This window comes from Pseudophryne corroboree, chromosome 1 (genome assembly GCF_028390025.1).
Source record: "Pseudophryne corroboree isolate aPseCor3 chromosome 1, aPseCor3.hap2, whole genome shotgun sequence".
Classification (NCBI taxonomy): Eukaryota; Metazoa; Chordata; class Amphibia; order Anura; family Myobatrachidae; genus Pseudophryne; species Pseudophryne corroboree.
The window spans coordinates 361,793,003-361,819,634 of record NC_086444.1 but is presented as its reverse complement, the minus strand read 5'-3'; the positions used below and the strand labels follow the sequence as shown (position 1 = coordinate 361,819,634).

Here is a 26,632-nt window from a genome sequence, read left to right as displayed (position 1 = left end):
GCAGTTCAGTGATACTGTAATGGATTTTGATGAAGAACATTTCTCGAAAATCTCCATGAGGTAGCATACTATTCTCCCCCAGCCGACATTACTAAACACTGAGGGGAATTCAAATGTTTGAAAAGTCAGTTTGGTGTCTGTTTTTTCCTATTAGAACATTTCAGTTCCCCCCTTTGTGTTTAGTAATGTAGGCTTAGTAGGCCGAGAATGTGTTACATACGGTGTCTGACTTAACCATAGTATTCCCATGTCATAATCATATACAAATGAATGCCTTAAGTTTGTTACAACAAACAGTGCAATCCACAATCATATTTCCATCACAGCAGGGAATTTTCTGCAAATATCTAACACATAAATGTTCTTTAAAAATGTAAAACCCTATTTTTCAGTTTTAATTTTGACAAGGATTTTCAATTCAGTTTTAGTCTAAGTCGCTTTTTTTGCTTTGTTTTAGTTAAGATTTAGTCAGTGGGTCTTCGTTTTCATTTTAGTCCTAAACTGTACTCGACGAATACTTTGTCAAAATTTTCATCAACAAAATTAACATTGCTTCAAAGCTGATTGGTTGCCACTGGCTCACTTCTCTACTCTTCCCACTGCTTCATGAATAGACCCGTATAAGCTTTGAAGCTCCTAAAACGTTTGAAGTCCGAGATTTGCTACACCTATTCAAAGATCACAGTTAAAGGAGTTATACCCAAGCCAATACTATGGGTTATTCACATGGTACATGTGCATTTGATATCTCCTTAAATGTATTTCCAAGTTTCACTAGGAGGTGCCTGTAGCGCTCACACACACACACAGTTTCTTTATTTTCCCCCTAGGGAACCATTTGTCACCGTTCATACAGGACACCTATGCATACCTGAGCAGAGATGCCAATTAGAAGAAGCCACTTCTGTTGCTCATCTGTCCTGTAATTGATGACTTGGCAGCCAGCAAGGCTTGCATGGCGATCAAACATTTTCTGTGGCTGGGAGTCCCCCTCCATGCTCCAATGGTAGACTGCTGTCTCCGTCACCAGAGCAACTGTATTGACTGATATCCATTTCCAAAATAGGACTTCCTCTGACATGGTGTGAGCCTTCATTTTGCTCTTCATTTCTATGTTAAAGATCTGAAGGGTTTTTCCAGCTAGAATATGAGAAAATCCACCATAATAGCTATTAACATTAAAAAAAAAAATATATTTTTTTTCTTTTGAGATGGTCTAAACCCAGTCACACAATGAACATGAGAATGGTCCATGAAGATAACAATCACTTGTCTTAGAATGTCAGCACTCAGTACAACTTGTTGCATGAAACCAAATCACAGTAATAACACTGCCAAGGTGTGCTATCTGTAATATAAATGGGGCCAGCACGAAATCCCGCTGGACGGAATCCCGGCGGTCAAAATACCGACACCGGAATCCCGACCAGCAGAATCCCGACAAGGGTGGCGAGCGGAACGCAGACCCTTGCGGGCTCGCTGCACTCGCCACGCTGTGGGCACGGTGCCTCGCTACGCTCGGCACACTATTTTATTCTCCCTCTATGGGTGACGTGGACACCCACGGAGGGAGAATATGTCAGGATTGTGCCGGTCGGGATTCCGGTGTCGGTATTTCGACCGCCGGGAATTCCGTCTGGCGGGATCTTGACCGCATCCCATATAAATACATTCCATTTTACATACAGGACGACGTACAAAAGATATATATTTTTTTACATGCGGCGTGCATTCCACAGCTAAATGCATGCCAGTCCTTAACAGAATTTACCATCTAAAACATGGGTAAAAAAGTGGGTTTTCTATTTGGTAAGGTATCTGTTACAAAAGTTGCCAAGTTGTGGCAACTAAAAGGATGCTATTCAGCAATGGATGGTATGTAACCAAGGCTCAGATGTACCAAGCCTTGGAGAGCGATAAATTGCACGGTGATAAAGTGCCAACCAATCAGCTTCTGACTATAATTTTTAAAACACAACCTGTAACATGGCAGTTAGGAGCGGAGTGGCTGGTACTTTATCACTGTGCAATTTATCACTCTTCAAGGCTTGATAAATCTAGGCCATAGAGAGATAAAGTGGACGGAGATAAAGTATAAGCCAACCAGCTCCTAACTGCCATGTTACAGGCTGTCTCTGAAAAATGACATTAGAAGCAGATTGGTACTTTTATCTCTGTCCACTTTATCTCTCTCCAAGTCTTAGTACATAGACCCAATAGTGTTTGCTTTTTAATTGATGATTTCACAAGTATGGATAGGTCATCGTCTCTTCCCGCTAGGCTCTTTCAATGGTGCACCACACCCTGCCTGATTTTAAATTGACAAAATATGCCCTGCCCTTATGGCGGTGCCTCGCTGAAGCAGTCTGCCCTCTGCTGTTCCCAAGTTGCGGTTAAGTGATCACCGTCAGTGAATGGATGCTGTGCATATAAAAACCAGCACTGCTTTGGTGCATAGCTTATGCTGCTTAATGCTGGACCTGACCTATAACTTCTTGCCTGTGACCTACATGTGGTACATTTCTCCACTATAACCACCGGCATGTGGGCATTTGCCAAATGTCTGTCTGATGAAGGAGACTCCAAGAAAACATTGGAATGTTAAGAGTAAACCCAAAAACACTCACATTATTCCACTTTAAAGTAATGCTTCATAATTTACCTGCATTATGTACATAAGTTCAGCTGTCCTCTAAAAATCACTACTTACCAGCATTTGCTTGTTAGTGCTTAACCTCAGTATATATTCAATGCATTTTGGCACTAAGCTATATCACATGAAGCTTTAGGACGCATAAAGAATTAATCCCAGCAGCTCTTCCCTGCAGGTCTTCTAAACTTAAAAAGACTTTATATTAAGAGTACTCCATGGAATGTGGCTCAGTCCCAGAAAACAGCAGGCACAGGAGAGACCCTACATTTGAAGCAATGCAGCAACATGTCCCAGCCAAACTTCACCTGCTGAGTGACTCCGTGCTAGAACCTAGACATCCCCCACAACTCAGGACAGGGTACTTAACTCTAAATCATAGTAAGCACAAAGCTGACCACTTTTTTTGATAAATCTGTTTTATAAAGGGATTTCACAGAATAATACACAGCAGGACATGTGACAGTAACAATTTTTAAAACTGCACTGGCATTTTAACAGGGCTATCCAAAAAACGTAATTTCTAAAGGAAATATATTAATATTGGGCTGTCAATGGTTCTTTGCCTTAGTGAATTCAAAGGTTTTGTATTTTGAGGCATCCTAAAAGGAAGATTCTACGGTTACACATAAATATACGTATGTATGTGTCAGTTCTTTATGCGAGCAGAAATCACTTGTACTAAACTGTTCAAATCAGTTCAGCTCTGTTCCATTACATGAAGTATATTAGCTATATACACCCATACCCAGAGGAGAAGCGTTGTTGGAAAATAGCTCACACTGTGCAAAGATATTTGGAGGACCAGCAAAACCGTTCAACCTTTGGGACAGAGTTAGACAGTTAAGTTATAGGATTATATGCATGTAATGTATGCGTGTAAAAGGCATGAAAACAAGATTTATGGTAAGAACTTACCGTTGTTAAATTTCTTTCTGCGAGGTACACTGGGCTCCACAAGGAATAACATCAGGGGTGTAGAGTAGGATCTGGATCCGAGGCACCAACAGGCTCAAAGCTTTGACTGTTCCCATGATGCATAGCGCCGCCTCCTCTATAACCCCGCCTCCGTGCACAGGAGTTCAGTTTTCGTTAACCAGTCCAATGCAGTAGCAGGTAAAAGACGACAATCGTTAGTAGCCACACACACCACACACTCACGACAGGAGAGGATGTCAGCGGCTAATACTATACCAACCCAAAGAAGCTAAGTGCGTCAGGGTGGGCGCCTTGTGGAGCCCAGTTTACCTCTCAGAAAGAGATTTAACCACGGTAAGTTCTTACCATAAATCTCGTTTTCTGCTGCGGAGTAAACTGGGCTCCACAAGGAATAACATTGAGGATGTCCTAAAGCAGTTCCTTATGGGAGGGTACGCACTGTAGCAGGCACAAGAACCCGGCGTCCAAAGGAAGCATCCTGGAAGGCGGAAGTATCGAAGGCATAGAACCTTATGAAAGTGTTCACCGAGGACCACGTAGCCGCCTTGCATAATTGTTCAAGGGTCGCACCACGGCGGGCCGCCCAAGAAGGTCCAACCGACCGAGTAGAATGGGCTTTGATGGTAGCAGGCACTAGAAGACCAGCCTGTACATAAGCATGTGCAATTACCATTCTAATCCATCTGGTCAAGGTCTGCTTGTAAGCAGGCCAGCCACGTTTGTGAAAACCAAACAGTACAAAAAGAGAATCCGACTTCCTAAAGGATGCAGTTCTCTTCACATAGATACGGAGAGCCTGTACCACATCCAAAGACCGCTCTTTGGAGGACAACTCGAGAGAACTAAAGGCCGGAACCAATATCTCCTGATTAAGGTGGAAGGAAGATACCAACTTAGGCAAATAGCCAGGGCGCGTTCTAAGAACCGCCCGGTCACGGTGAAAAATCAGATAGGTGTAATATCCTGCAAGTCCCCCTAAGTCCGAGACCCTAATAGCCAGCAAAAATAAAACCTTAAGGGAAAGCCACTTAAGGTCTGCAGACGCAAGAGGTTCAAACGGATACTGTTGCAAGGCCTCCACAACCACCAACAAATCCCAAGTGGCCACAGGTGGCACATAAGGAGGCTGAATCCGTAACACCTCCTGAGTGAAAGTATGAACATCAGGCAGGGTAGTAATCTTTCTCTGAAACCATACCGACAAGGCAGAAATGCGAACATTGAGGGAGGCCAGACGAAGGCCTAAGTCCAGGCCCTGTTGTAGGAAGTCCAAGAGTTTGGCCGTACTAAACTTGTAAACGTCATGGTTATTAGACACGCATCAAGTATAGTAAGAATTCCAGACCCTATGGTAAATCCGAGCAGAAGCCGGCTTACGGGCCTTCAACATCATTTGAATTACCGCCTCAGAAAAACCCTTGGCCTTCAAGACGGAAGCTTCAAGAGCCACGCCGTCAAAGCCAGTCGGGCCAAACCCTGGTAAACACAAGGGCCCTGAACGAGGAGGTCTAGTCGTTGTGGAAGTAGAAGGGGACGATCTAGCGAGAGGCCCTGTAGATCGGAGAACCAGTGCCGTCTGGGCCACGCTGGAGCGATCAGAAGTAGTATTCCTCCTTGCTTGAACTTCCTTATTACTCTGGGCAGGAGTGACACCGGAGGGAACACGTATGGCAGCTGAAAGTTCCATGAAATTGCCAGTGCGTTCACGAATGCTGCTTGAGGATCCCTTGTCCTTGCTCCGAAGACCGGAACCTTGTGATTGTGTCGAGACGCCATCAGGTCCACATCTGGAAGGCCCCACCTGTCCACTAGGAGTTGAAAAACTTCTGGATGGAGGCTCCACTCTCCGGCGTGCACTTCCTGACGACTGAGAAAATCCCCTTCCCAGTTTAGGACGCCCGGAATCCGTGATACTTCCCTCATTGCCATGCGACTTCAAGTGCCGCCTTGATGATTGATGTATGCCACCGTAGTGGCGTTGTTGGACTGTACCTGAACAGGTCTGTTCTGTATCAAATGCTGGGCCAAGTTCAGTGCACCGAACACTGCCCGCAGTTCCAGAATGTTTATTGGGAGGAGAGACTCCTCCTTGGTCCAACGACCCTGAAGGGAGTGTTGGTTCAACACCACGCCCCAACCCCTCAGACTGGCATCCGTCATCAGAAGGACCCAGTTGGAGATCCAGAAGGGACGACCCCTGCTCAATTGTTGGTCCTGAAGCCACCAGCTCAGTGACAGACGGACCTCCGGAGACAAGGTGATCATTTGAGATCTGATCTGGTGAGGCAGGCCGTCACACTTGGCCAGAATCGACTTCTGAAGAGGGCGGGAATGGAATTGAGCGTACTCCACCATGTCGAAGACAGACACCATGAGACCTAGTACTTGCAATGCCGAATGTATCGACACTTGCGGACGAAAGAGGAAGCATCGAATCTTGTCCTGAAGTTTCAGGACCTTCTCCTGAGACAACAACCACCGCTGGTTGCGAGTGTCCAACAATGCCCCCAGGTGCACCATGCTCTGAGCAGGGACCAGGGAAGATTTCTTCCAGATGATGAGCCATGCGTGAGTTTGCATAAACTGGATCGTCACATCCAAATGACGTAGGAGGATATTTGGGGAGTTCGCCAGGGTCAGTAAGTCGTCTAGATACGGGAGGATCCTGATCCCTTGACGGCGTAGTACAGCCGTCATAACCGCCATGACTTTGGTGAATACCTGCGGAGCTGTGGACAAACCAAAGGGTAACGCCCGAAATTGGTAATGAAGGTTGCCCACCGCAAACCTCAGGTACCGCTGATGTGACATTGCAATAGGAATATGCAGGTAGGCATCCTGTATGTTCAGGGAGACCATATAGTCCCCAGGCTCCAAGGCCAGAACAATAGAGCGTAGAGTTTCCATACGAAACTTGGAGACCCTCACAGACTTGTTCAAAGACTTGAGATTGAGAATGGGCCGCGAGGACCCGTTCGGTTTCGGGACTAGAAACAGCTGTGAATAATACCGCTTGCCTCTCTGAGCCAGAGGCACCTGTACTAGCACTCCTGCGTCCAGGAGAGACTGTACCACCAAATGAAGAGTTTTTGGCTTCACCGGATCCGGAGGGACGTCAGTCAGGCAAAATCGATGAGGGGGACGTTTCTTGAAGGATACGGCGTAACCTCGAGTGACGACTTCCCGTACCCAGGCATCTGAAGTGGTCTTCAACCATTGCTGAGCAAACCCTAGAAGTCGGCCCTCCACCCTGGGATCCCCCAGAGGGAGGCCCGCCCCGTCATGCGGCAGGCTTGTCTGCTTTGGAAGCCAGCTGACGGGCAGCCCAGGCCCGCTTGGGTCTGGGCTTAGCTGGTTTGGAAGTACGAGCTTGTTTCGGGTACGCCTGACCTTTTGCCTTTCCTGGAGGATGAAAGGGGCGAGAGAAAGTACTTTTAGCCTTCGGCGCCGTACTCGGTAGGCAAGCTGTTTTAGCAGATGCCAAGTCAGCCACAATCTTATTGGAGGTCTTCCCCGAAAAGAATGTCTCCCTTAAAAGGGAGCATCTCCAGGGTTTTCTTAGAATCCAGATCCATAGACCAGGATCTCAACCAAAGAATACGTCGAGCCAAGATGGACGTAGTATCAGCCTTGGCCGCCAGCACCCCGGCATCAGAAGTCGCCTCCTTAAGATAATGAGAAGCCGTGGTAATATATGCGGGACATTGTCTAGCATGATCAGAAGCGTTAGAAGGTAGCTCCGCCTCCAACTCCTGAGCCCATGCTTCAACAGCTTCAGCAGCCCATGTCGCTGCAATGGTTGGCCTATGCACAGCCCATGTAAGGGTGTAAATCGCCTTTAAACAGCCCTCCACACGTCTATCCGTCGGTTCCTTCAGAGAGGTGACGGTAATCACTGGCAGAGCTGAGGAAACTACCAATCTTGCCACCTGGGAATCTACAGGCGAAGGAGTTTCCCAATTTCTACTTCGCTCCGAAGAGAGAGGATAGCGAGCCAACATTTTCTTGTGTGGCGTGAACGTATGTCAGCCAGGTGTTGAGAATGAGGTGAAACTTGTTTAACCACTTTCTTACGTTTAAATCTGTCCGGATTTTTAGAAACAGCCTCAGGCTCTGGTTAATCAGAAACTTGAAGAATCAGCCAAATAGCCTCAATCAAATCAGGGACATCCACCTGTGACCATCCTTCCCCATCTGAAGTATCAGAGTCCGTGTCTGTGGGGTCAGTGTATGCGCCATCCTCATCAGAGGTGGTGTCTGGAACACTGGTGGATTGTGAGGAAATAGGGGCCCGTTAAGAAGACGTCTTACTCTTAGGTGGGCGAGAGTTAGACTTCTTTTTAGTCAGTGATTGGTTCAAGTGCTATAACTGAGAAGAGATCTGATCTGCCCATGGCGGATTGACTGCAGGGACCATAAACTGCTGTACTGGCATAGGTGGTCCCACAGGGGGCATAAGTTTAGTTACTAGCGTATTTAATAACATGGAGAAGGTAGCCCAGGACGGGTCATTTTGGAGCCCCGTTGCTACAAACCCACTGGGGGGCAAAGAACCCCCAGAATCTGAACTCTCTGCTGCCATGTTTTCCTCAACTGTGTCTGCAGCGTCACCTCCACCCAAAGTGGGATCAGCCCCAGCCCCGTTGCCTCTTGTAGCCGACATAATAATAAGCTCAATATCAGGCAACCTAGTACAATATTAGCAGCACTATATCTAGCAAAAACTCCCAGTATAGTGTATCAGCACACACCCGGAATCCAAGAGATATATGGTGACTAGAAATCACAGAGAAAAATACACAGTAGGTATATCTTGTGAAACACTTATATCTACTAATAAACCTGACGCACTGAGCCCCCTCAGGTTACAGAATATAGGGGTAGCAGACTGAATGAAATACACGAAATGGCAGGCACACACAGAAAGTCACAATGTACAATGCAGAAGTTATATCACAGTAAGACTGCACTGGACTAGCAATACTAAGTAATACTCAGTAGAGCTATATATAGTAGATATAGCAAAACACAGTAAAAACTGGATGTATATCACAGGGTATGTGTACTACCCAACCCTGACTGTATGCACTTTTTCTTAACTCGCACCCCTTTTCCAATAGCTTTTTAAAACATGGGTAAATGCGCGGGGGCACGCATTTACCCGTGTTTTTCCCTAGTGGAAATGGCCCCCCCCTGCAGATTCCCGGATCAAGTGATCCAGGAATCCTACCCGGGTAGCTTGCCGGGTTGAACACGTGTTCAACCCGGTAGGCTGTGTAGTGTGAACGGGAGCCGAGCCATAGTGACACGGCTCCCGTTCACAGTGTATGGGAGGGCGGCGCTGGGATATCATGTGATCTCCCAGCGCTGCCCCTGCCGCGTCACCCACCCAGCAATATGCCGGGTAGGTGAGCGCTGTGGGAAAGGGGGCTGTGCTACACAGTGGAAAAGGGGTATAACACTGTCCACTGACATGTAGAATACTTAAGTGTCCTGTAAAATGCACAGCGCTGACATCCAGGTGGCTTTACATAGGAGGATTTGCCCAAGCAGTCCCAGGAACAGTGTAGCTCCGTGAAATGGCAGCTGACAGGGAGTGAGGGAGAGAGATATGCAGCTCCAGTGCGGGAACATTTGCCTAAATGGCGCCCTGGGGCTGGGGCTACAGGTCAAAGCCTTATCCTCCTTGCTGGCTTCCCCACCGGGCGTTGCGGGCTGTAATCAAACGGTTTTTGAAGAAAACCGACCTGTGCCCAGTGTCCTGGTGGCTAGTGGAGCGTCTGCCCCTTACAGTGTCCATGCAAGCACGCGCGGCCTGCCGTGCCGGATCACGATTACAGCGGGCCAAAGAGACCCCTTACCTCCTCTTGTATGCGGCCACGCGATCCCAGAGCACAGCGGTGAGTGTGTGACTGAGAAGAACACCGGAGCCTCCGCTGTAGTTACCCGGCAACCAGGGCGCGGGAGTATACAGCGCTGCTGGGTGGTGATGGAGCTGCAGCAGGGGATGTCTGTCTGACATCTAGTCACTGCTGCAGCCCTTGAAGTCTTTCTTTTCTTCTGGCTGCAGGAGCAGCCCCCCTGTTGACTGCATGCTTACTGCAAGGCACCAACTACAAAACTGAGCTCCTGTGCACGGAGGCGGGGTTATAGAGGAGGCGGTATGCATCTTGGGAACAGTCAAAGCTTTGAGCCTGTTGGTGCCTCGGATCAAGATCCTACTCTACACCCCCGATGTTATTCCTTGTGGAGCCCAGTGTACCCCGCAGCAGAAAAGGATATATTCAGGGGGCTATCAAATTACCCACTGTCATTGACCATGGGTAATTGCTTCGCCGAGAGCTATCCAATTTCACTGAACCTATGTGTTTTCTAACTGGATAGCCTGTAGGAAAATAAATAAATAAATCAGTAAAACATTGGGGGAAAAATCACGAAAATCAGGATTTTGGTACTTACCGATAAATCCCTTTCTCCGATTCCACAGGGGCCACTGGAGCGTAGTTACAATGGGGAAATAGTAGGCAGTAATTGGGAGCTGGCACTTTAAAATTCTCACACTGTGGCTAGCTCCTCCCCTACTATCTCCCCTCCAAGTCAGTCTACGTAAAACTGTGCCCGAGGAGAGCTGGAATAAACAAACCGTAAGGTAGAGGAGGTTAATGAAGCCCTGTAACCCAGGATAACACAAACCAAACCTGGAGCAGAACCCAAGAAACAACCGGCTAGCCTGAATTCAACAAGCAGTCACATGGTGATCTGCAAACCGTTAAGCAAAAAACCAGGAGGAACAGCGCTGGGCGGGCGTCCAGTGGCCCCTGTGGAATCGGAGAAAGGGATTTATCGGTAAGTACCAAAATCCTGATTTCTCCTTCATCCACTAGGGGCCACTGGAGCGTAGTTACAATGGGGACGTCCCAGAGCTCCCAAAATGGGTGGGAGAGCGCTGAGAGTCCTGTAAATAGCTCGGCCAAACTGTGCTGCAGAGGCCGCAAAAGTGTCAAACTTGTAGAATTTGACAAAACGAATGTCGGTCCGACCAAGTAGCCGCCCGACAAAGTATTCATGGAGACCCCACGGGCAGCTGCCCACGAAGGTCCCACAACGCGCGTAAAGTGCGCTGAAACAGAAAACGGAGGCTCCCGAGCAACCGCCAAGAACTGTCTGTCTGATGGTCAGATGTATCCAATAGCCCAGCATATGCTGGGACCCCGGCTATTTAGTGCGGGAGCATCGTACAGAACAAAGAAGAAAAACACTTCGCCGAATAGCCTAAGACCTCTGTAGAGAGAGTCGACGAGCCCTGACAACAGTCAAAAGAGGACTGAAAAACACTAGTGTCAGATTTAAACGACCGCTGAGGCCGAAGCTCAGCCGGGGGAGTTGCCAATAGAGTACTCTCTGAAAGAGAGCCCGAACTTACGGCTGCCAGGCAAATCTCTTTTGGAAGAAAACCGAAGAAGGCAGAGACCTAAAGTTCAGGTCAATGTGGTTTGAAGTGCAGCGGAGCAAAAAAACCTCCCAGAGAAACCAAAGATGATGGCTGAATGGTAACTGAAAGAAAGGGAAAAACTTTTATCCCTCTTTTGTCCCATAAAGTTTTCCAAAAGTGGCAAAAGCGAGAAGAGGTAACAGACTTCTGAAATCGGGGCCCAGTAGGCCTAACCTAACTAGGGAACTCCTCCCTTCTGAGGCCTCGAGAACAGTCACACGGTTAAACGAGACCAGTGTAAGATTGAACAAAGAAAAGGACCCTGTTGAAGTAGACAGTCCAGTCGAGGTAGGAGCCCAGGCTCCTCTACTGACAACAGGTGTAGCTGTATCTTCCAGTCATGCGTGGCCCAACCGGAGCCACCGAGAGGACTAGCACGCATATTCCCCTCCTGTGTTACCGAAAGTGAGGTAGAAATAGAAAAGGAGGCAGGATAGAATAACCAGAAAACTCCCAGAAGCCCTGAGGGCATCCTCGGCTACTACCGCCAGAGCTCACGTCCGAGAGTAGTAAAGGGTTAAAGAGTCAGTCGGAACGCCCTGAGGTCGATCCGAAATCTCCGCCAAAAGCGGACTAGTTGACAAAACTCCAGGGAATGTCCCCTCACCCGGGAGTCTGACCTGGCGGCTTGACCTGGAAAGAAGATGGTTGTCCTCCGCTCAGAGGGGAATGTAGGCGACCACTCATTGCGTCGCAGCTTGACTGAAGAAATAGAGTACCTGGTGCCGAGGAAGGAAAAATCCTCCGACGGACCATGTTGAGAGATCCGTGTCGAACCAGAAGCTCCTGGATCCTTCGGATATTCAGAAGCCACCTAATGTAAAGAGTGGGATAGTAGCAGTAGATTGTCCCATTAGGGAACCAACGTACTTCCTGCCCTTGAAAAAGAGTTATTCTGTGATCTTCCTGAACCCTGTGGGAGCGGAGGAGAGACCGAATGGAAAGGACTGACAGTGAAAATGAGTATCCTGTAATGCGAATCTGAGGATGAGGAAACCCAACGGAAATCAGTAAACAGGCCTCCCTGAAGACAAGGGACACGTAAAACTCCCTATCTTGTTCAAAACTAGCAATCACAGACTGAAAGGATTCTAAGGCTAGAATAGGCCTGGCCGAGCCAACTGGCTTCGGAACGTGAAAAGAAACAAAGGTCTGAGAACTGTCCCGATTCAAATAATATCTGAAAAACAGGGATCAACATCCTTTGCGGTTAGAAGCATATGGAGCGCCGCCTGTAGTATGACTCTCTTGACTCCTGAGACGGTTGTACTCCAAAATCCAGTCTGTAACCGCCCAAGCCTTCTCAGTACTCCCCGTAGGACCACTGACATGTGCCTACCCTGGGACCCTCCAGGTGGTAGGAAAGTCTGACCTGCAGTGGGTGTATAGGATGACCTAAAGTCAGACTGGACCGAGGATGCTGAACCTCTGCTTCAGCCTGTTACCCTGAGATCCCCTGGCGACGGAGATATCGCCCTTGTGGAGTCGAAAGCTTGAAAAGGTCGGAAAGATCTAAAGAAAAGACCGGTAAAGGTCTGTCTTGAAGCTGGGGCAGCAGTAGGAGAAAGAAAAGTAGACTTACCTCCAATGGTTCAAGAAATCCTGCAGAAAGTTCCTTCCCCTGAACCATCTGCCCCGTAGGATTTCATGTTCACCTGTCACTGTCGCAGGCCCGAAGGTCGTCGGGTTAAGACAGCCCAAGCGAAAATGCAGATTCCGAGTCTGCAGACGTGGAGACCTCAAAAGAGCCTAAAGCAGAATCGTGATTCTGATCTGTCCCAAAGTATCAATTGAGTGTAACCTAGAGGACAATCGTTCCACCACCTACCTTCTCCGGACAAGGTAGTATCCCGCTGCGGTATATGTGTCTTCGATGGATACCTGAGCAATGTTGCCTCAGGAAAACGGCAGCTTGTTGGACCGGTGATACCTTGAGGGGTATCCCCTGGAGAGATTCTGATACCATTTCCTTCCGTCTGCGGGGAAAGGATAGGAAAACAAACATTGTTTTATACCTGAAATTGTGTATTCGGGTGTCTGCAAGCCGCCTACTGGAGTCTGCCCAGCTCATCCGAAACTGGACCATTTCGTCATCAGCGACGAACCCTGATGGACCTGACGTGACCGCCTCCTTTACCTGCAGTATCAGACGAACTGCTGTATAATGCACCTGGATATTTTGAGACACTGGTTGAGACTGCACCGAAAACAGACATCCTCCGTATCCTGGACATCTGTCGCCTCCTCCCAGAGAGGCCTTTCCACTGCCAAGTCGTGTAACATGGGAGGTTAGCAAGGTTCTTTTAGAAACCTGGAGAGGTAAAATGACGTACAAGGTCTCTGTTAACAGTGACATTACCTGCATAATCTGAGCTGTTCAAACAGGGGTGTCCTGCAGGTGCGTGGAGGGCTCTGCAGATGGCTCCACCGCATACTTCACACCTAAGAGGGAATTCTTTGACTATCCCAGGTGAGACAAACGAAAGGAGAAAAGGTGGGTTAAATAAACACAGCGGTATGTAAGGTCAGCACTATAACGTGTAGTGACCGATACGATTGAAATAACCTTTCTGGTGAACCAGTAACGCTGCGCTGTTCAAACCCTGATCCTCCTGTTCAGATACCCGCTACTAGCGTACTGAGCCGCAGCGCTATTTGTCTGATGCCTTAAAGTATCTGTTGTGGTACTTGAACCCAGGCCTCTGTGGTTGGGTGTTTAGGGGATTAGTGTGCTGAGCCACACTGTTTCATATATACACATTCCCCAAAATACCAATAGTATTAGTACCCAGTGACACCAAGGAATAATAAAGGGAAGGCAACACCCCGTCCTGTATGTAGTGTACCGCTAATTTAGGGGCCCCAGATGTTTTCGGAGGTTCCGCTTGTGGCAAGGCAGGGCATTTTGTTATTATAAAACATTGCGGAAGTGGTTTGTTTTACCCCCTATATATGGTATTGTATGTATATGTATAAATATATATATATACATACATACATACATCTATACATACACCCGCACACCTACATATATATATACTATATATCCACAATGAATATTGAAATACTGTAGGGTAAATTGAGCTGAGCCCCAGCTCTGACATTGAGCGCTGCGAGCCGCCGCCGGGAGCCTGCTGAGTCAAGCAGGAATAAGCTTTCTCCCACCTGTTATCTGTAAACTAACTTCATTGCAGCGGCCCCGGGGAGCGGAACTTGTAAGCGGTGCTGTATGCGGCCGGGGAGCGGAGAACTTGTAAGCCGTGCTGTAGCGGCCGGGGAGCAGAGAGCACTGAGCCCGCCGTACAAAGCGGGAGTTAGCTCCGCCCCCCCGCTCTGGCGCCAAGTTCAAAAATGAAAACCCGCTGTTGAACTTGAAGCGGGAAGCGCCTTGTATCTCCCCGGCCGCCTGTATGCTGCGGTCGGGGAGCCGAGAGTGTTGATCCCGCCGTACGGAGCGGGAGTTAGCTCCGCCCCCCCCGTTTTTCAAAAATGAAAACCCGCTGCTGTAACTGAAGCGGCGGGAAGCGTGCATCTCCCCGGCCGCCTGTATGCTGCGGCCGGGGAGCGGAGAGCACTGAGCCCGCCGTACAGAGCGGGAGTTAGCTCCGCCCCCCGCTCTGGCGAACTTGAAGCGGGAAGCGTTGTATCTCCCCGGCCGCCTGTATGCTGCGGCCGGGGAGCGGAGAGCACTGAGCCCGCCGTACAGAGCGGGAGTTAGCTCCGCCCCCCGCTCTGGCGCCAAGTTCAAAAATGAAACCTTGTATCTCCCCGGCCGCCTGTATGCTGCGGCCGGGGAGCGGAGAGCGCTAGCGGGGAGCATGTATCACCTGGCTGCATGTATATTGTGGCCGGGGAGTGAAGAGCGCTGAGCCCGCTTACAGAGCGGGCTGAAGCTCCCCCTAATGTTTAAAATACAAAGTGCGCCCTTCATATGCTCCAGCCTACTGGGGAGTAAAGGGGTCCAAGCACCACGTGTCTCTTAATACTGACAGTGTAAAATAATAAATCAGTCTGGAAGTTAGGGCGGGGGGATTGTACTCACCGCTGTCCTTCCCGACACACGCCGCACTCAGCGGTGTTTACTGCTTGACAGAGCGGCCCCGACACGCGCCGCACGCAGCGGTGTCCGGCCCCCGATACTCACCGCTGCCATAATCTTCTGCTGGTGGAGCGGCCCCGACACGCGCCGCACGCAGCGGTGTCCGGCCAACTCAGGAGAGCTCAGTGTCTCCCTCAGCCAGGGCCCATCCCGAGCTGCACGCAGCTGCGATGGGACCCCGCCGGCAGCTCCTGCGGTGCAGACTGGCAGTGGCAGAGCTGCCAGTCTGTGTGTGTAAGTAAGAAAAATAAAATAATAAAGAAAAAATAAAAATTTCTTCAGCTAAACCCAAGTGAACCAGCTCCCTTGGGCACTAAACTAAGACTGACTTGGAGGGGAGATAGTAGGGGAGGAGCTAGCCACAGTGTGAGAATTTTAAAGTGCCAGCTCCCAATTACTGCCTACTATTTCCCCATTGTAACTACGCTCCAGTGGCCCCTAGTGGATGAAGGAGAAACAAACATTTTTCCCACCCGAAGTTTTTTCGTAATTGGATACCCCCCTGAGTGTTTTCAGCTGCTATATCCCCCATGTTCACCTTAGAAAATTTTGTGGCGGTAAGAAGCAGCCAGGTGAGGGCAGTATAATAATTTGCAATAATGAAAAATGTTGATGTCATTTTCAAAGACTTTTGCAGACACTGCCCACTAGCGAGCTTGACAAAGATAGAATTGCGTCCAGCACTGCACGTCTACATGCTTCATCGGTTTCGGTATAAAAGATAGATAGTGTCTAGTTAGACAGTCAATAGATAGACACCATATGTTAGACGGGGTCAAAAGGTCGACAGGGTCAAAAGGTCGACATGAAAAAGGTAGACAGTACAAAAGGTCGACAGGGTCAAAAGGTCGACATGAAAATGGTCGACATGAAAGAGATAGACACCATGTTTTTGCATTTTTGTGGATAGTTTTGTCATCTGGGACCCCCAATTGTAAAAAGGCATACGCTCGCCACGCTACGGGCTCGGTGGCTCGCCACAAGGTTTATAACCAACTCTATGCAGACATGAATAGAGAAGGTATGAAATAGTCCAAAAATATGTTACATTAAAAAAAAAACAATTTGTCTATCTTTTTTATGTCAACCATTTTCATGTCGACCTTTTGACCCTGTCGACTTTTTGACCCTGTCGACCTTTTGACTGTCTAACATATGGTGTCTATTGACTGTCTAACTAGACACTGTCTGTCAGTCAACTGGATACCGCTTCATCTACCCTCTCTGCAATGTTCATGTCATCCAAACTGCACCATCCCTTTTAAAGATGGAAAAGGGATTTCTGATGGGAGGGATCTGTGTGGCTGCACAGTAACGTAAGCAAAGTATGACTCTGATTAGAGGCAGTCACAGATCTCCCTCCAATAAGAGAACCCTATCCAATCTTTAAAAGGCAGTCTCCAGTCCGATAGATCCCCAGAGCATGCAATTGGCAGAGTGTAACCAGTGTTCCGCTTATGTGACCGACACAGAGCTCAGCCAAAAGTGCCACATTGCTAGAACACAAATGGGGCGATATTGTCTGAGCTCTGTATCAGTCACATGATTGCAACGCTGGTTACGCTCTACCGAGAGTACCTAATTGATGCCATCCCTAATTTAGTTCCTGTGAAAACATTGCTCATTGTGAAAGTAATGCGTTTGCGTTTCATAGATTCTGGGGCTCCCACACAGTTGGCAAAAACATAAAATGGCATGAAAGACTTGAATCTGAACATGTATACAAGAGATCGCTAAGATCTATACTGAAAAGGAACTGATGTTCTCTTTCTATTTTTCCTTGCAATTGATGACCACAGAATAGGCATTCATGATCCTAAGTACTGCTAGAAGACTTCTGCAGTTAAACAAACCCTCAGGTATTATTGCGGAGTATTTAGTTGCCAGACTGAGATGAGGTGCACAGAAGACCAAGAGGCAGAATGTACTAGCACAGAGGTTCTCAAGCTTGCTACCATAACGGAATATGCCACGAAATAGAAAGCAGAATGCAACAATGGCAAAGAGCAGCAAATTACACTCAAACTTAGCAAACAGGATCAACCAGGTTTTTTTTCCAGAACTTACAGTAAACCACACAGTAAAAAAAAGTGGCTGCTTTTAATCAATTCCAGTCACACTCATACACAATCGAGTCACATTATTATGACCACCAGCTAATATCCAGGGTAACCACTTAGAGCCCCATATGCAGCAGGGTTTGCTGACCTATCATTTTGTACACACATCTGGTAGCTCCCAGTGATCGCAAAAACGCGCTATAGTGCGTATTTTACCCACTTTTATAGTCCGGTGACTCAGTTTTCAAAAATGGGAGGGTCCCCGGGGACGCGCTCCGCAGCAGCAAATCAGAGTGATTGCTGTATCCTGGATTTAAAGAGGAGGTGGAGCCTTACCGCTCCTCTCCTGTTCACGTGCAGCGGCTTCGTTCACAGGGTCCCGCCATGATCGCGCGGCTCCCTGGAACATTATGCAAGACTCCCAGTGAGGCTGGCAGGTATGTGCGGCGCTGGGAGTGCTTGTGACTGACTGTGCTGCGGGGTGAACGGGCACGAGTGATTGTATGTGCGGCGGGGGGAGCGCTGGTGATTGACTGTGCTGCGGCGGGGGGAGCGCTGGAGATTGACCATGCTGCGGCGGGGGAGCGCTGGTGACTTACTGTGCTGCGGCGGGGGGAGCGCTGGTGACTTAGGGTGTGTACGCACGGTGAGATTCGGACTTAACAGATTCTCACTGTGCGACAGGGGCCGGGTCAGCACTTAACCAGTATCGCACGCACATAATGAGTGTGCTTGCGATCCTGGTTCTGTGCGATTTTGGCTAAGTGTCAATCTTGACTATCTCTTCTATAGAGATTGTCAAGATTGACTTGCCTGCACAGTCTATTTTTTCTGCCGATGCTGACCGGGCGGGGCCGCGCATCGGCATCGAATCGGGATCGCAAGGTGACTGTCACCTTGCGATCTGCACTATCTTTTCTTCCGATTCTGACTATATAGTCAGAATCGGAAGAAAAGATCTCACCGTGTGTACACACCCTTACTGTGCTGCGGGATGAACGGGCACTATTGATTGTATGTGCTGCGGGGGAGCGCCGGAGACTATATGTGCTCTTCCGGCAGGGGATGTCAGGGCTGAGAGCTGGTGCCCATGTATGTGCTGCGGGGAAGGGGGGTAGTGAGTGCCGGTGACAGCGTGTTGTGTGGGAGGAGAGGAGAGCTGGTTGCTTTATATGTGCGGGGTGGGGGGTTTAGAGCGGGCTCCTACATCTGTCACACTGGGCTCAGTGGCCATCGCTGCAGCACCAGAGCAGGAAGAGGACCACAGCTGCTGCACTACATGTCAGTCATCACTCCTCCCCTCGGCACCCCCACACTGACACCTGTGATGACTGTGGGCACCCCCTTCCTCGCTGACACCCACGATCACCCCCTCCAGTGACACCTGAGATGACTGTGGGCACCCCCTTCCCTCGCTGACCCCCAAGATCACCCCCTCCACTGACACCTGAGATGACTATGGGCACCCCCTTCCCTCGCTGACACCCAATATCACCCCCTCCACTGACACCTGTGATGACTATGGACACCCCCTTCCCGCGCAATCACTGTGGACACCACCCTCCACTGACACCCGCAATCACTATGTCTGGGGACGACAACTGGGAGTCCGAGATGGTGGCTACAATGTGTCTAAGTGATCACCTGGCACATTGTGTATAACGCGCTCTACCTGGCGAATTGTGTGTAACGCGCTCTACCTGGCGCATTGTGTGTAACGTGCTCTACCTGGCGCAATGTGTGTAATGTGCTCTACCTGGCGAATTGTGTGTAACGTGCTCTACCTGGCGCATTGTGTGTAACGTTCTCTACCTGGCGCATTGTGTGTAACGTGCTCTACCTGGCGCATTGTGTGTAACGTTCTCTACCTGGCGCATTGTGTATAACGTGCTCTACCTGGCGCATTGTGTGTAACGTGCTCTACCTGGCGCATTGTGTGTAACGTGCTCTACCTGGCGCATTGTGTGTAACGTGCTCTACCTGGCGCAATGTGTGTAACGTTCTCTACCTGGCGCATTGTGTGTAACGTGCAAAACCTGGCGCATTGTGTATAACGTGCTCTACCTGGCGCAGTGTGTATAACATGCTCTACCTGGCGCAGTGTGTATAACATGCTCTACCTGGCGCAGTGTGTATAACATGCTCTACCTGGCGCATTGTGTATAACATGCTCTACCTGGCGCATTGTGTATAACGTGCTCTACCTGGTGCAATGTGTATAACGTGCTCTACCTGGCGCAATGTGTATAACGTGCTCTACCTGGCGCAATGTGTATAACGTGCTCTACCTGGTGCATTGTGTATAACGTGCTCTCTCTACTTGGCGCAATGTGTGTAACGTGCTCTACCTGGCGCATGGTGTGTAACGTGCTCTACCTGGCGCATTGTGTGTAACGTGCTGTACCTGGCGCAATGTGTGTAACGTGCTCTACCTGGTGCAATGTGTGTCATTGTTCTACCTGGTGCAATGTTTATAATGTGCTCTACCTGGTGCAATTTGTATAAGTGCTCTACCTGGAGAAAAGTGTATAACGTGCTCTCTGGCGCAATATATATATATATAAGTGCTATACCTGGCGCAATGTGTATAAGCGGCACTACTGTGTGGTGTAATGTGAATTGGCACTATTATGTGGTCACGCCCCTTCCCCATGAAGCCACGCCTCTAAAATTTTGTGGCGCGCACTGCCTGTGCTTCCCAGTCTGGGAGGTGGAACACAAATTCACTTTCTGCCTAAGGGCACCAAAATGTCTAGTTACACCTCTGGTGCAGGGTGTCCTGCATGCTACACAGCCCAGCAGCATTGTCACCCCATCCCCCCACCTTGCAACACTTTTGTAGTGTCCAAACAAGATTAAGATTAATATGAACCTTCATTCCGATGGGACCCAGAAAAAGACCGGTAGGACCCCAATTTTTAAAAGTGAGGGGTCCCTGGGACCCACTTCACTGGCTCCCAGGTTCATTTCGACGGTGAGCTGCTCCATTGTAGCGTGCCTGTCAGCCCTCGGGCACCTTCGGAGCAGCCGTTCACCTCTCACATCAGTGGCACGTGGTGCTCTGCAGTTTCTACGTCGGTTATTAGCAATGGTGCCATTTGTCCAGTCACCACAGCAGCACGTGAACAGATCATAAACTGCGCTGTTTCAGAAATACTGCCACCTCTGGCCAGAAAAACAATAAATATCCTTTTTTGTAACTCCGATAAAACGCCTCTTTTACCCAGGACAGCAGCGAGTAATATGTGTACAGACAGCCTATCGCACACCTTATATACCCACCAAGCCAGCCACGATGACATACTTCAAGGGCTACGCACTGTCCATGTCAAATTCAGGATGTGGTCATAATAATGTGACTTGACTGTGTATGAATCAAGAAAAACTTAGGAAACACATGTGGATTTATAGGAGTTTGATACAATTCTTTGCCAGGAAAGCATGGATAAAATTACACCTACACAGAGCCACGTAAGTTATGCTGCTTTCACATCGCAAAACCTGCTTTTGAAATGGTATTTGAAACGGTTCTTAAAACGGGTCTGAGCAGTTAAACCCCTTTCACATCTCATGTTGTAACCAGTAAATTACCATTTCATTCCCGTTTTGGTACCTTTCACACTGAACCCGTTTCACCCATAGAAAACAGTGGTTGTCATTATAAATGGACTTTTCTGGCCCACACATTATTATTAATCACTAATTAATTCATTATTAATAATTTGGATAGTCGTACGATGGAACCCAGCAGCTTGAAGCATATCTATTTTTATTAGATGGGATTAGGTACTTGGTTTGTCTTTTTTGGAGGCACAAGTATTATTTATATATTTTTTTAAATTATTATTTTTTTTTTTAAGATGGAATGGTTAAAAACACGGAAAAAAATGGCGTGGGGTCCCCCCTCCAAAGCATAACCAGCCTCGGGCTCTTCGAGCTGGTCCTGGTTCTAAAAATGCGGGGAAAAAATTGACAGGGGATCCCCCGTATTTTTAAAACCAGCACCGGGCTCTGCGCCTGGTGCTGGTGCAAAAAATACGGGGGACAAAACGAGTAGGGGTCCCCCGTATTTTTCACACCAGCATCGGGCTCCACTAGCTGGACAGATAATGCCACAGCCGGGGGTCACTTTTATGCCGTGCCCTGCGGCCGTGGCATTAAATATCCAACTAGTCACCCCTGGCCGGGGTACCCTGGGGGAGTGGGGACCCCTTCAATCAAGGGGTCCCCCCCCCCAGCCACCCAAGGGCCAGGGGTGAAGCCCGAGGCTGTCCCCCCCCCATCCAATGGGCTGCGGATGGGGGGGCTGATAGCCTTGTCAAAATTGAAAGAATATTGTTTTTTACAGTAGTACTACAAGTCCCAGCAAGCCTCCCCCGCAAGCTGGTACTTGGAGAACCACAAGTACCAGCATGCGGGAGAAAAACGGGCCCGCTGGTACCTGTAGTACTACTGGGAAAAAAATACCCAAATAAAAACAGGACACACACACCGTCGACAGTAAAACTTTATTTCATACGTCGACACACACATACTTACCTATGTTCACACGCCGACATCGGTCCTCTTCTCCATGTAGAATCCACGGATACCTGAAAAGAAAAGATCAATATACTCACCTCAGCCATGGTCCAGAGATAAATCCACGTACTTGGCAAAAAAACAAACCGAACACCCGCTCCATGCCGGACTGAAAGGGGTCCCATGCTGACACATGGGACACCTTTCCACGAATGAGACCTGTCAGTGACAGCTGTCACAGAAAGGTCTCTAAGCCAATCAGGAAGCGCAACTTCGTTGCGCTCACCTGATTGGCTGTGCGCTGTCTGTACTGTGACAGCACATCGCAAAGCCACTCCATTACTTTCAATGGTGGGAACTTAGCGGCTAGCGGTAAGGTCACCCGCCGGTCAGCGGCTGACCGGCGGGTGACCCCACCGCTACCCGCAAAGTTCCCACCATTGAAAGTAATGGAGCGGCTTTGCGATGTGCTGTCACAGTACAGACAGCGCACAGCCAATCAGGTGAGCGCCACGGAAGTAGCGCTTCCTGATTGGCTGAAGGGACTTCAGTGACAGGAGTCACGTGATGTCCCGGCATTCGGGGAGAGGGGTCTCATATGCTAGCATGGGACCCCTTTCGGTCCGCAGGTCCGGGTGTTCGTTTTCTTTTTTTGCCAAGTCCGTGGATTTATCTCTGGACCATGGCTGAGGTGAGTATATTGAACTTTCATTTTCAGGTACCCCTGGATTCTACATGGAGAAGAGGACCGATGTCGGCGTGTGAACATAGGTAAGTATGTGTGTGTCGGCAGTGTGTAATAAAGTTTTACTGTCGACGGTGTCTGTGTCCTGTTTTTATTTGGGTATTTTTTTTCCATTAGAACTACAGGTACCAGCGGGCCAGTTTTTCTCCCGCATGCTGGTACTTGTGGTTCTCCAAGTACCAGCTTGCGGGGGAGGCTTGCTGGGACTTGTAGTACTACTGGAAAAAACAATATCTTTTCATTTACAACAAAGGCTATCAGCCCCCCCATCCGCAGCCCATTGGATGGGGGGGGGGGACAGCCTCGGGCTTCACCCCTGGCCCTTGGGTGGCTGGGGGGGGGGGGGGACCCCTTGATTGAAGGGGTCCCCACTCCCCCAGGGTACCCCGGCCAGGGGTGACTAGTTGGATATTTAATGCCACGGCCGCAGGGCACGGCATAAAAGTGACCCCCGGCTGTGGCATTATCTGTCCAGCTAGTGGAGCCCGATGCTGGTGTGAAAAATACGGGGGACCCCTACTCGTTTTGTCCCCCGTATTTTTTGCACCAGCACCAGGCGCAGAGCCCGGTGCTGGTTTTAAAAATACGGGGGATCCCCTGTCAATTTTTTCCCCGCATTTTTAGAACCAGGACCAGCTCGAAGAGCCCGAGGCTGGTTATGCTTTGGAGGGGGGACCCCACGCCATTTTTTTCCGTGTTTTTCACATTTAAACGTGTATAAAGCCACTCTCTCATGTGTCTCCTGTGTTTTCCAAGCTGTTTCCTGGTTGTGGCTGGTGACATCACACATGGAGACAGCCTATCATCTTCTGGGGCTTGCAAATACCGTTTCAGACCCTTTCACACTGCACAGTGAAATGGGACTGAAACGGGTAGGACCCTGCTTTTTTACCGTTTCAAAATACCGGTATTTTGAAAACGGTAAATTGAAGGGGACCCTTTCACATCGCAGCTTGACCCGTTTAGGAAGCCAGTTAAAACGGCAAAATACCGGGTATAAGCTGCGGTGTGAAAGGGGTATTACAGTGGTGGTGTTGTGGAAAGCATGTGTGAACAGAGACAGTAACAAGTACACATAAGCATACACACGTCTATAGAGGTGGCACTTAATATGCCGGCTGTTGGGATCCCGGCACTCAGCATACCGACGCCGTAATCCTGACGGCCCACACACCGACAACTTTTTTCCCTCTTGGGGTGTCCACGACACCCCTGGTGGGGGAATAAATAGCGTGGCGTGCGTAGCGCGCCACCTTGCCCGCAGCGTGGTGAGCGCAGCAAGCCTGCAAGGGACTCTTTTGCGCACACCCTGCTGCTGGTATACCGGTGGTCGGGATTCTGGCGCAGGTATGGTGGGCTCCGGCATACCATAGTAGACCTGTCTATAGGTCTCATTTGCTGCCCTTGGATGCTCATGAAAGGAGATATTATGAAACTATACCCACATAAGACCTATCATTGTGACAATTTGTTACACATGCCTCGGGTGCTTGGTTATTGTCCACAGATATAAAAGTTGGGAAAATGTTATTACAATTCTGAAAAGACCTACTATTATGACAGCAGTTTAGTAGTTAAACAAAATGAACTAGCCATTACTAGGACATAAAAGTGGGTGGTTGTGAATATTATTTGGGTGGAGTTGGTACAGTCAGAAGAAATGTATGCAACACTTGGCTGTTTGTGCAAGAAGATTCCAAGAACTTCATTTACATTCTGGGATACCTCAGCAGGACAACACTAGGCACATTCTATGTAAAAAACACTTTCGTTCTGGTCGTTCTGGTATACTTCGAGATTTGGGAGGGTTCATCAGAAAGGACTGTTTACTGTCTGTAGGGTGAGCGGTCGTGGCTTCCCTGCACACTGTTACTCATTCACTATACATAGTCTATAGGGTCTCTATAATTATGTTCTACTTACAACACTTGTGATTTGTATAACCTGTTAGGTCTGGTTTACCTCACTCCTGCACTGTATTGCCTTCTGTTTGTATTGCTTTCTTGGAAATAATCTTTAATACTTGATTTAAAGAAAACAAAAACCCACTTAAATGTGTATAACAGAACATATTTGTCCCTCCACACACAGATTCTCATATTTACCCTAGATGTGCCAGGGAGGAGACTAATCTTTATCATTGTCTTTCAGCGTGTCCAGTGGTCCAGGGCTTCTGGTGGCGGGTAAGGCAGGAGGCCGAGACCCACCTGGTCAACTGAGTGCCTTTTACTCCTGAGTTAGCCGTTCTGGATATTTTTCCCAAAAAAGACCATTTTACAAGAATGGATATGTCCAACCCCCATTCATTTCCAATCAGGGAGAAACTTATTTTTCGAATGGACTGGGTGAGGACTATGTTTGATAAAGAGAAGGCTGCCTCTTCCTTTTTTGATACATGGGAAAGTTTTATTGCAACTATACCAATCTCAGCGCAATCCCAGATCTATCATAGTATGCGTCTGACCCAGTGGAACGAAACTCAAAATTTTTCTGGGTGGTCCCCCCATTATGTTGACCGATGGGTAAGTCCCAGACACCCTTTTCTTTTACCTTTGTTTTTAATTGTGTCTCTCACTTACATTTATATTCAAGAATTATGTACATGTCTATATTTTACACAAGTATTGGGCTACAGATGTGCCCTCATGCATCTAGCCTCAATACACCATGCACCGCAAGATGCCTGGCATGAGTGAGCTGGCAGTTACTTTTTTTTTGCTGAAAATGCGTCTTATTCTCACTGTTAAGTGAATAAAGATGCACAAGCAGACTCCAATTATGAAATGCTATAACATGCTAAGCTACAGTGTTTCCATGGAAAATAACATAGCATTTTATATGCAGATACAGACAGAGTTGCACACAGAGTATAGGCATACTGCATATAATTTTAAGCGACGGAGTCTGCTTGTGCGTCTTATTCACTCAGCAATGCTAATCAGGTGCATTTTTGAGAGAAATGCACAAAAAGACAACTGGGTTAGTAAATGTGCTCACGACTAGGTGTAACTAGAAGGGCTGTTTAACCCGAGTACTGTACATAAGGGAGTAGATCAGTCATTGAGGCATGGACCTATACCATCCCATTCTCAGTGCACTGGTTACTGTATATAAGGGAATATATTAGTCACTGAGGCATGGACCTATACCATTCCGTTCTCAGTGGACCGGTTACTGTATGTAAGGGAGAATAGATCAGTCACTGAGGCATGGACCATACCATTCCATACTCAGTACATTGGTTACTGTGCGTAAGGAAGTGTATCAGTCACTGCAGCATGTAATAAACATGTACTTTGGAGAAGTGCTGGAAATAGAAATGATTAACAATGGTGCTCTAGTACCACCAAACTAATTATATAAAGACCTTCCCCTTTATGGGAATAGTTGCAATAAAGCATAGGTTCTCAAACGCAGTCCTCAGGACCCCACACAGTGCATGTTTTACAGATCACCCAGTAGGCACACAGGTGTATTAATTACTCACTGACACATTTTAAAAGGTCCACAGGTGGAGCTAATTATTTCACTTTAGATTCTATGAGGAAACCTGCAAAACATGCACTGTGTGAGGTCCTGAGGACCGAGTTTGAGAACCTGTGCAATAAAGAATGAAGTAAACAATCCTAAGAGTAGTACATGTTGGTGGTGGGTTGGGATCGGATGACCGGTGGTCTGGATCCGGGCTTTCTGCATACCGACACCGGGGATCCTGGACGCCCAACCGCTGGCAGGTGGGGCGAGTGCAACAAAGTCACTTGCAGGCTCTCTGCGCTCGCCACAGGTTCTATTCCCAGTCTATGGGTGTCGTGGACCCCCACGAGTAGGAATAGTCCTGGGCCCTATGCCGGAATTCTGGAGGCCGAGATCCCGGCATCGGTATGCTGACCGCCGGGATCCTGACCGCCAGGATCATAACTACACCCCTTGCTAGTACTTATGGAGGGGATACATTCAGGATCCCAGCAGTTGGAATACCGATGCCGGAACCAGACACGGCTTGGAATACCGACGTCGGGATCCCAAACAAAGGACTGCCGTCTTTGAAGCGAGGTAAGCCACGAGGGAAGGTAGGTTTAGACTGCGGCGGAGGGAGGCAGGGAATTAGACACCACCAGGGAGAGGA

The 26,632-nt window shown here is 48.5% G+C and overlaps 1 protein-coding gene across 1 annotated transcript in view; it reads right to left on the bottom strand.

The window, feature by feature from the left end:
* CLTCL1 (clathrin heavy chain like 1) overlaps positions 1 to 26,632 on the bottom strand; it is a 166,144-nt gene that overhangs the window by 66,055 nt on the left and 73,457 nt on the right. Inside the window, exon 3 of the mRNA XM_063964797.1 lies at positions 872 to 1,140. Coding sequence (XP_063820867.1) covers positions 872 to 1,140 — 269 coding nt within the window. The remainder of the gene's footprint in view (positions 1 to 871; positions 1,141 to 26,632) is intronic.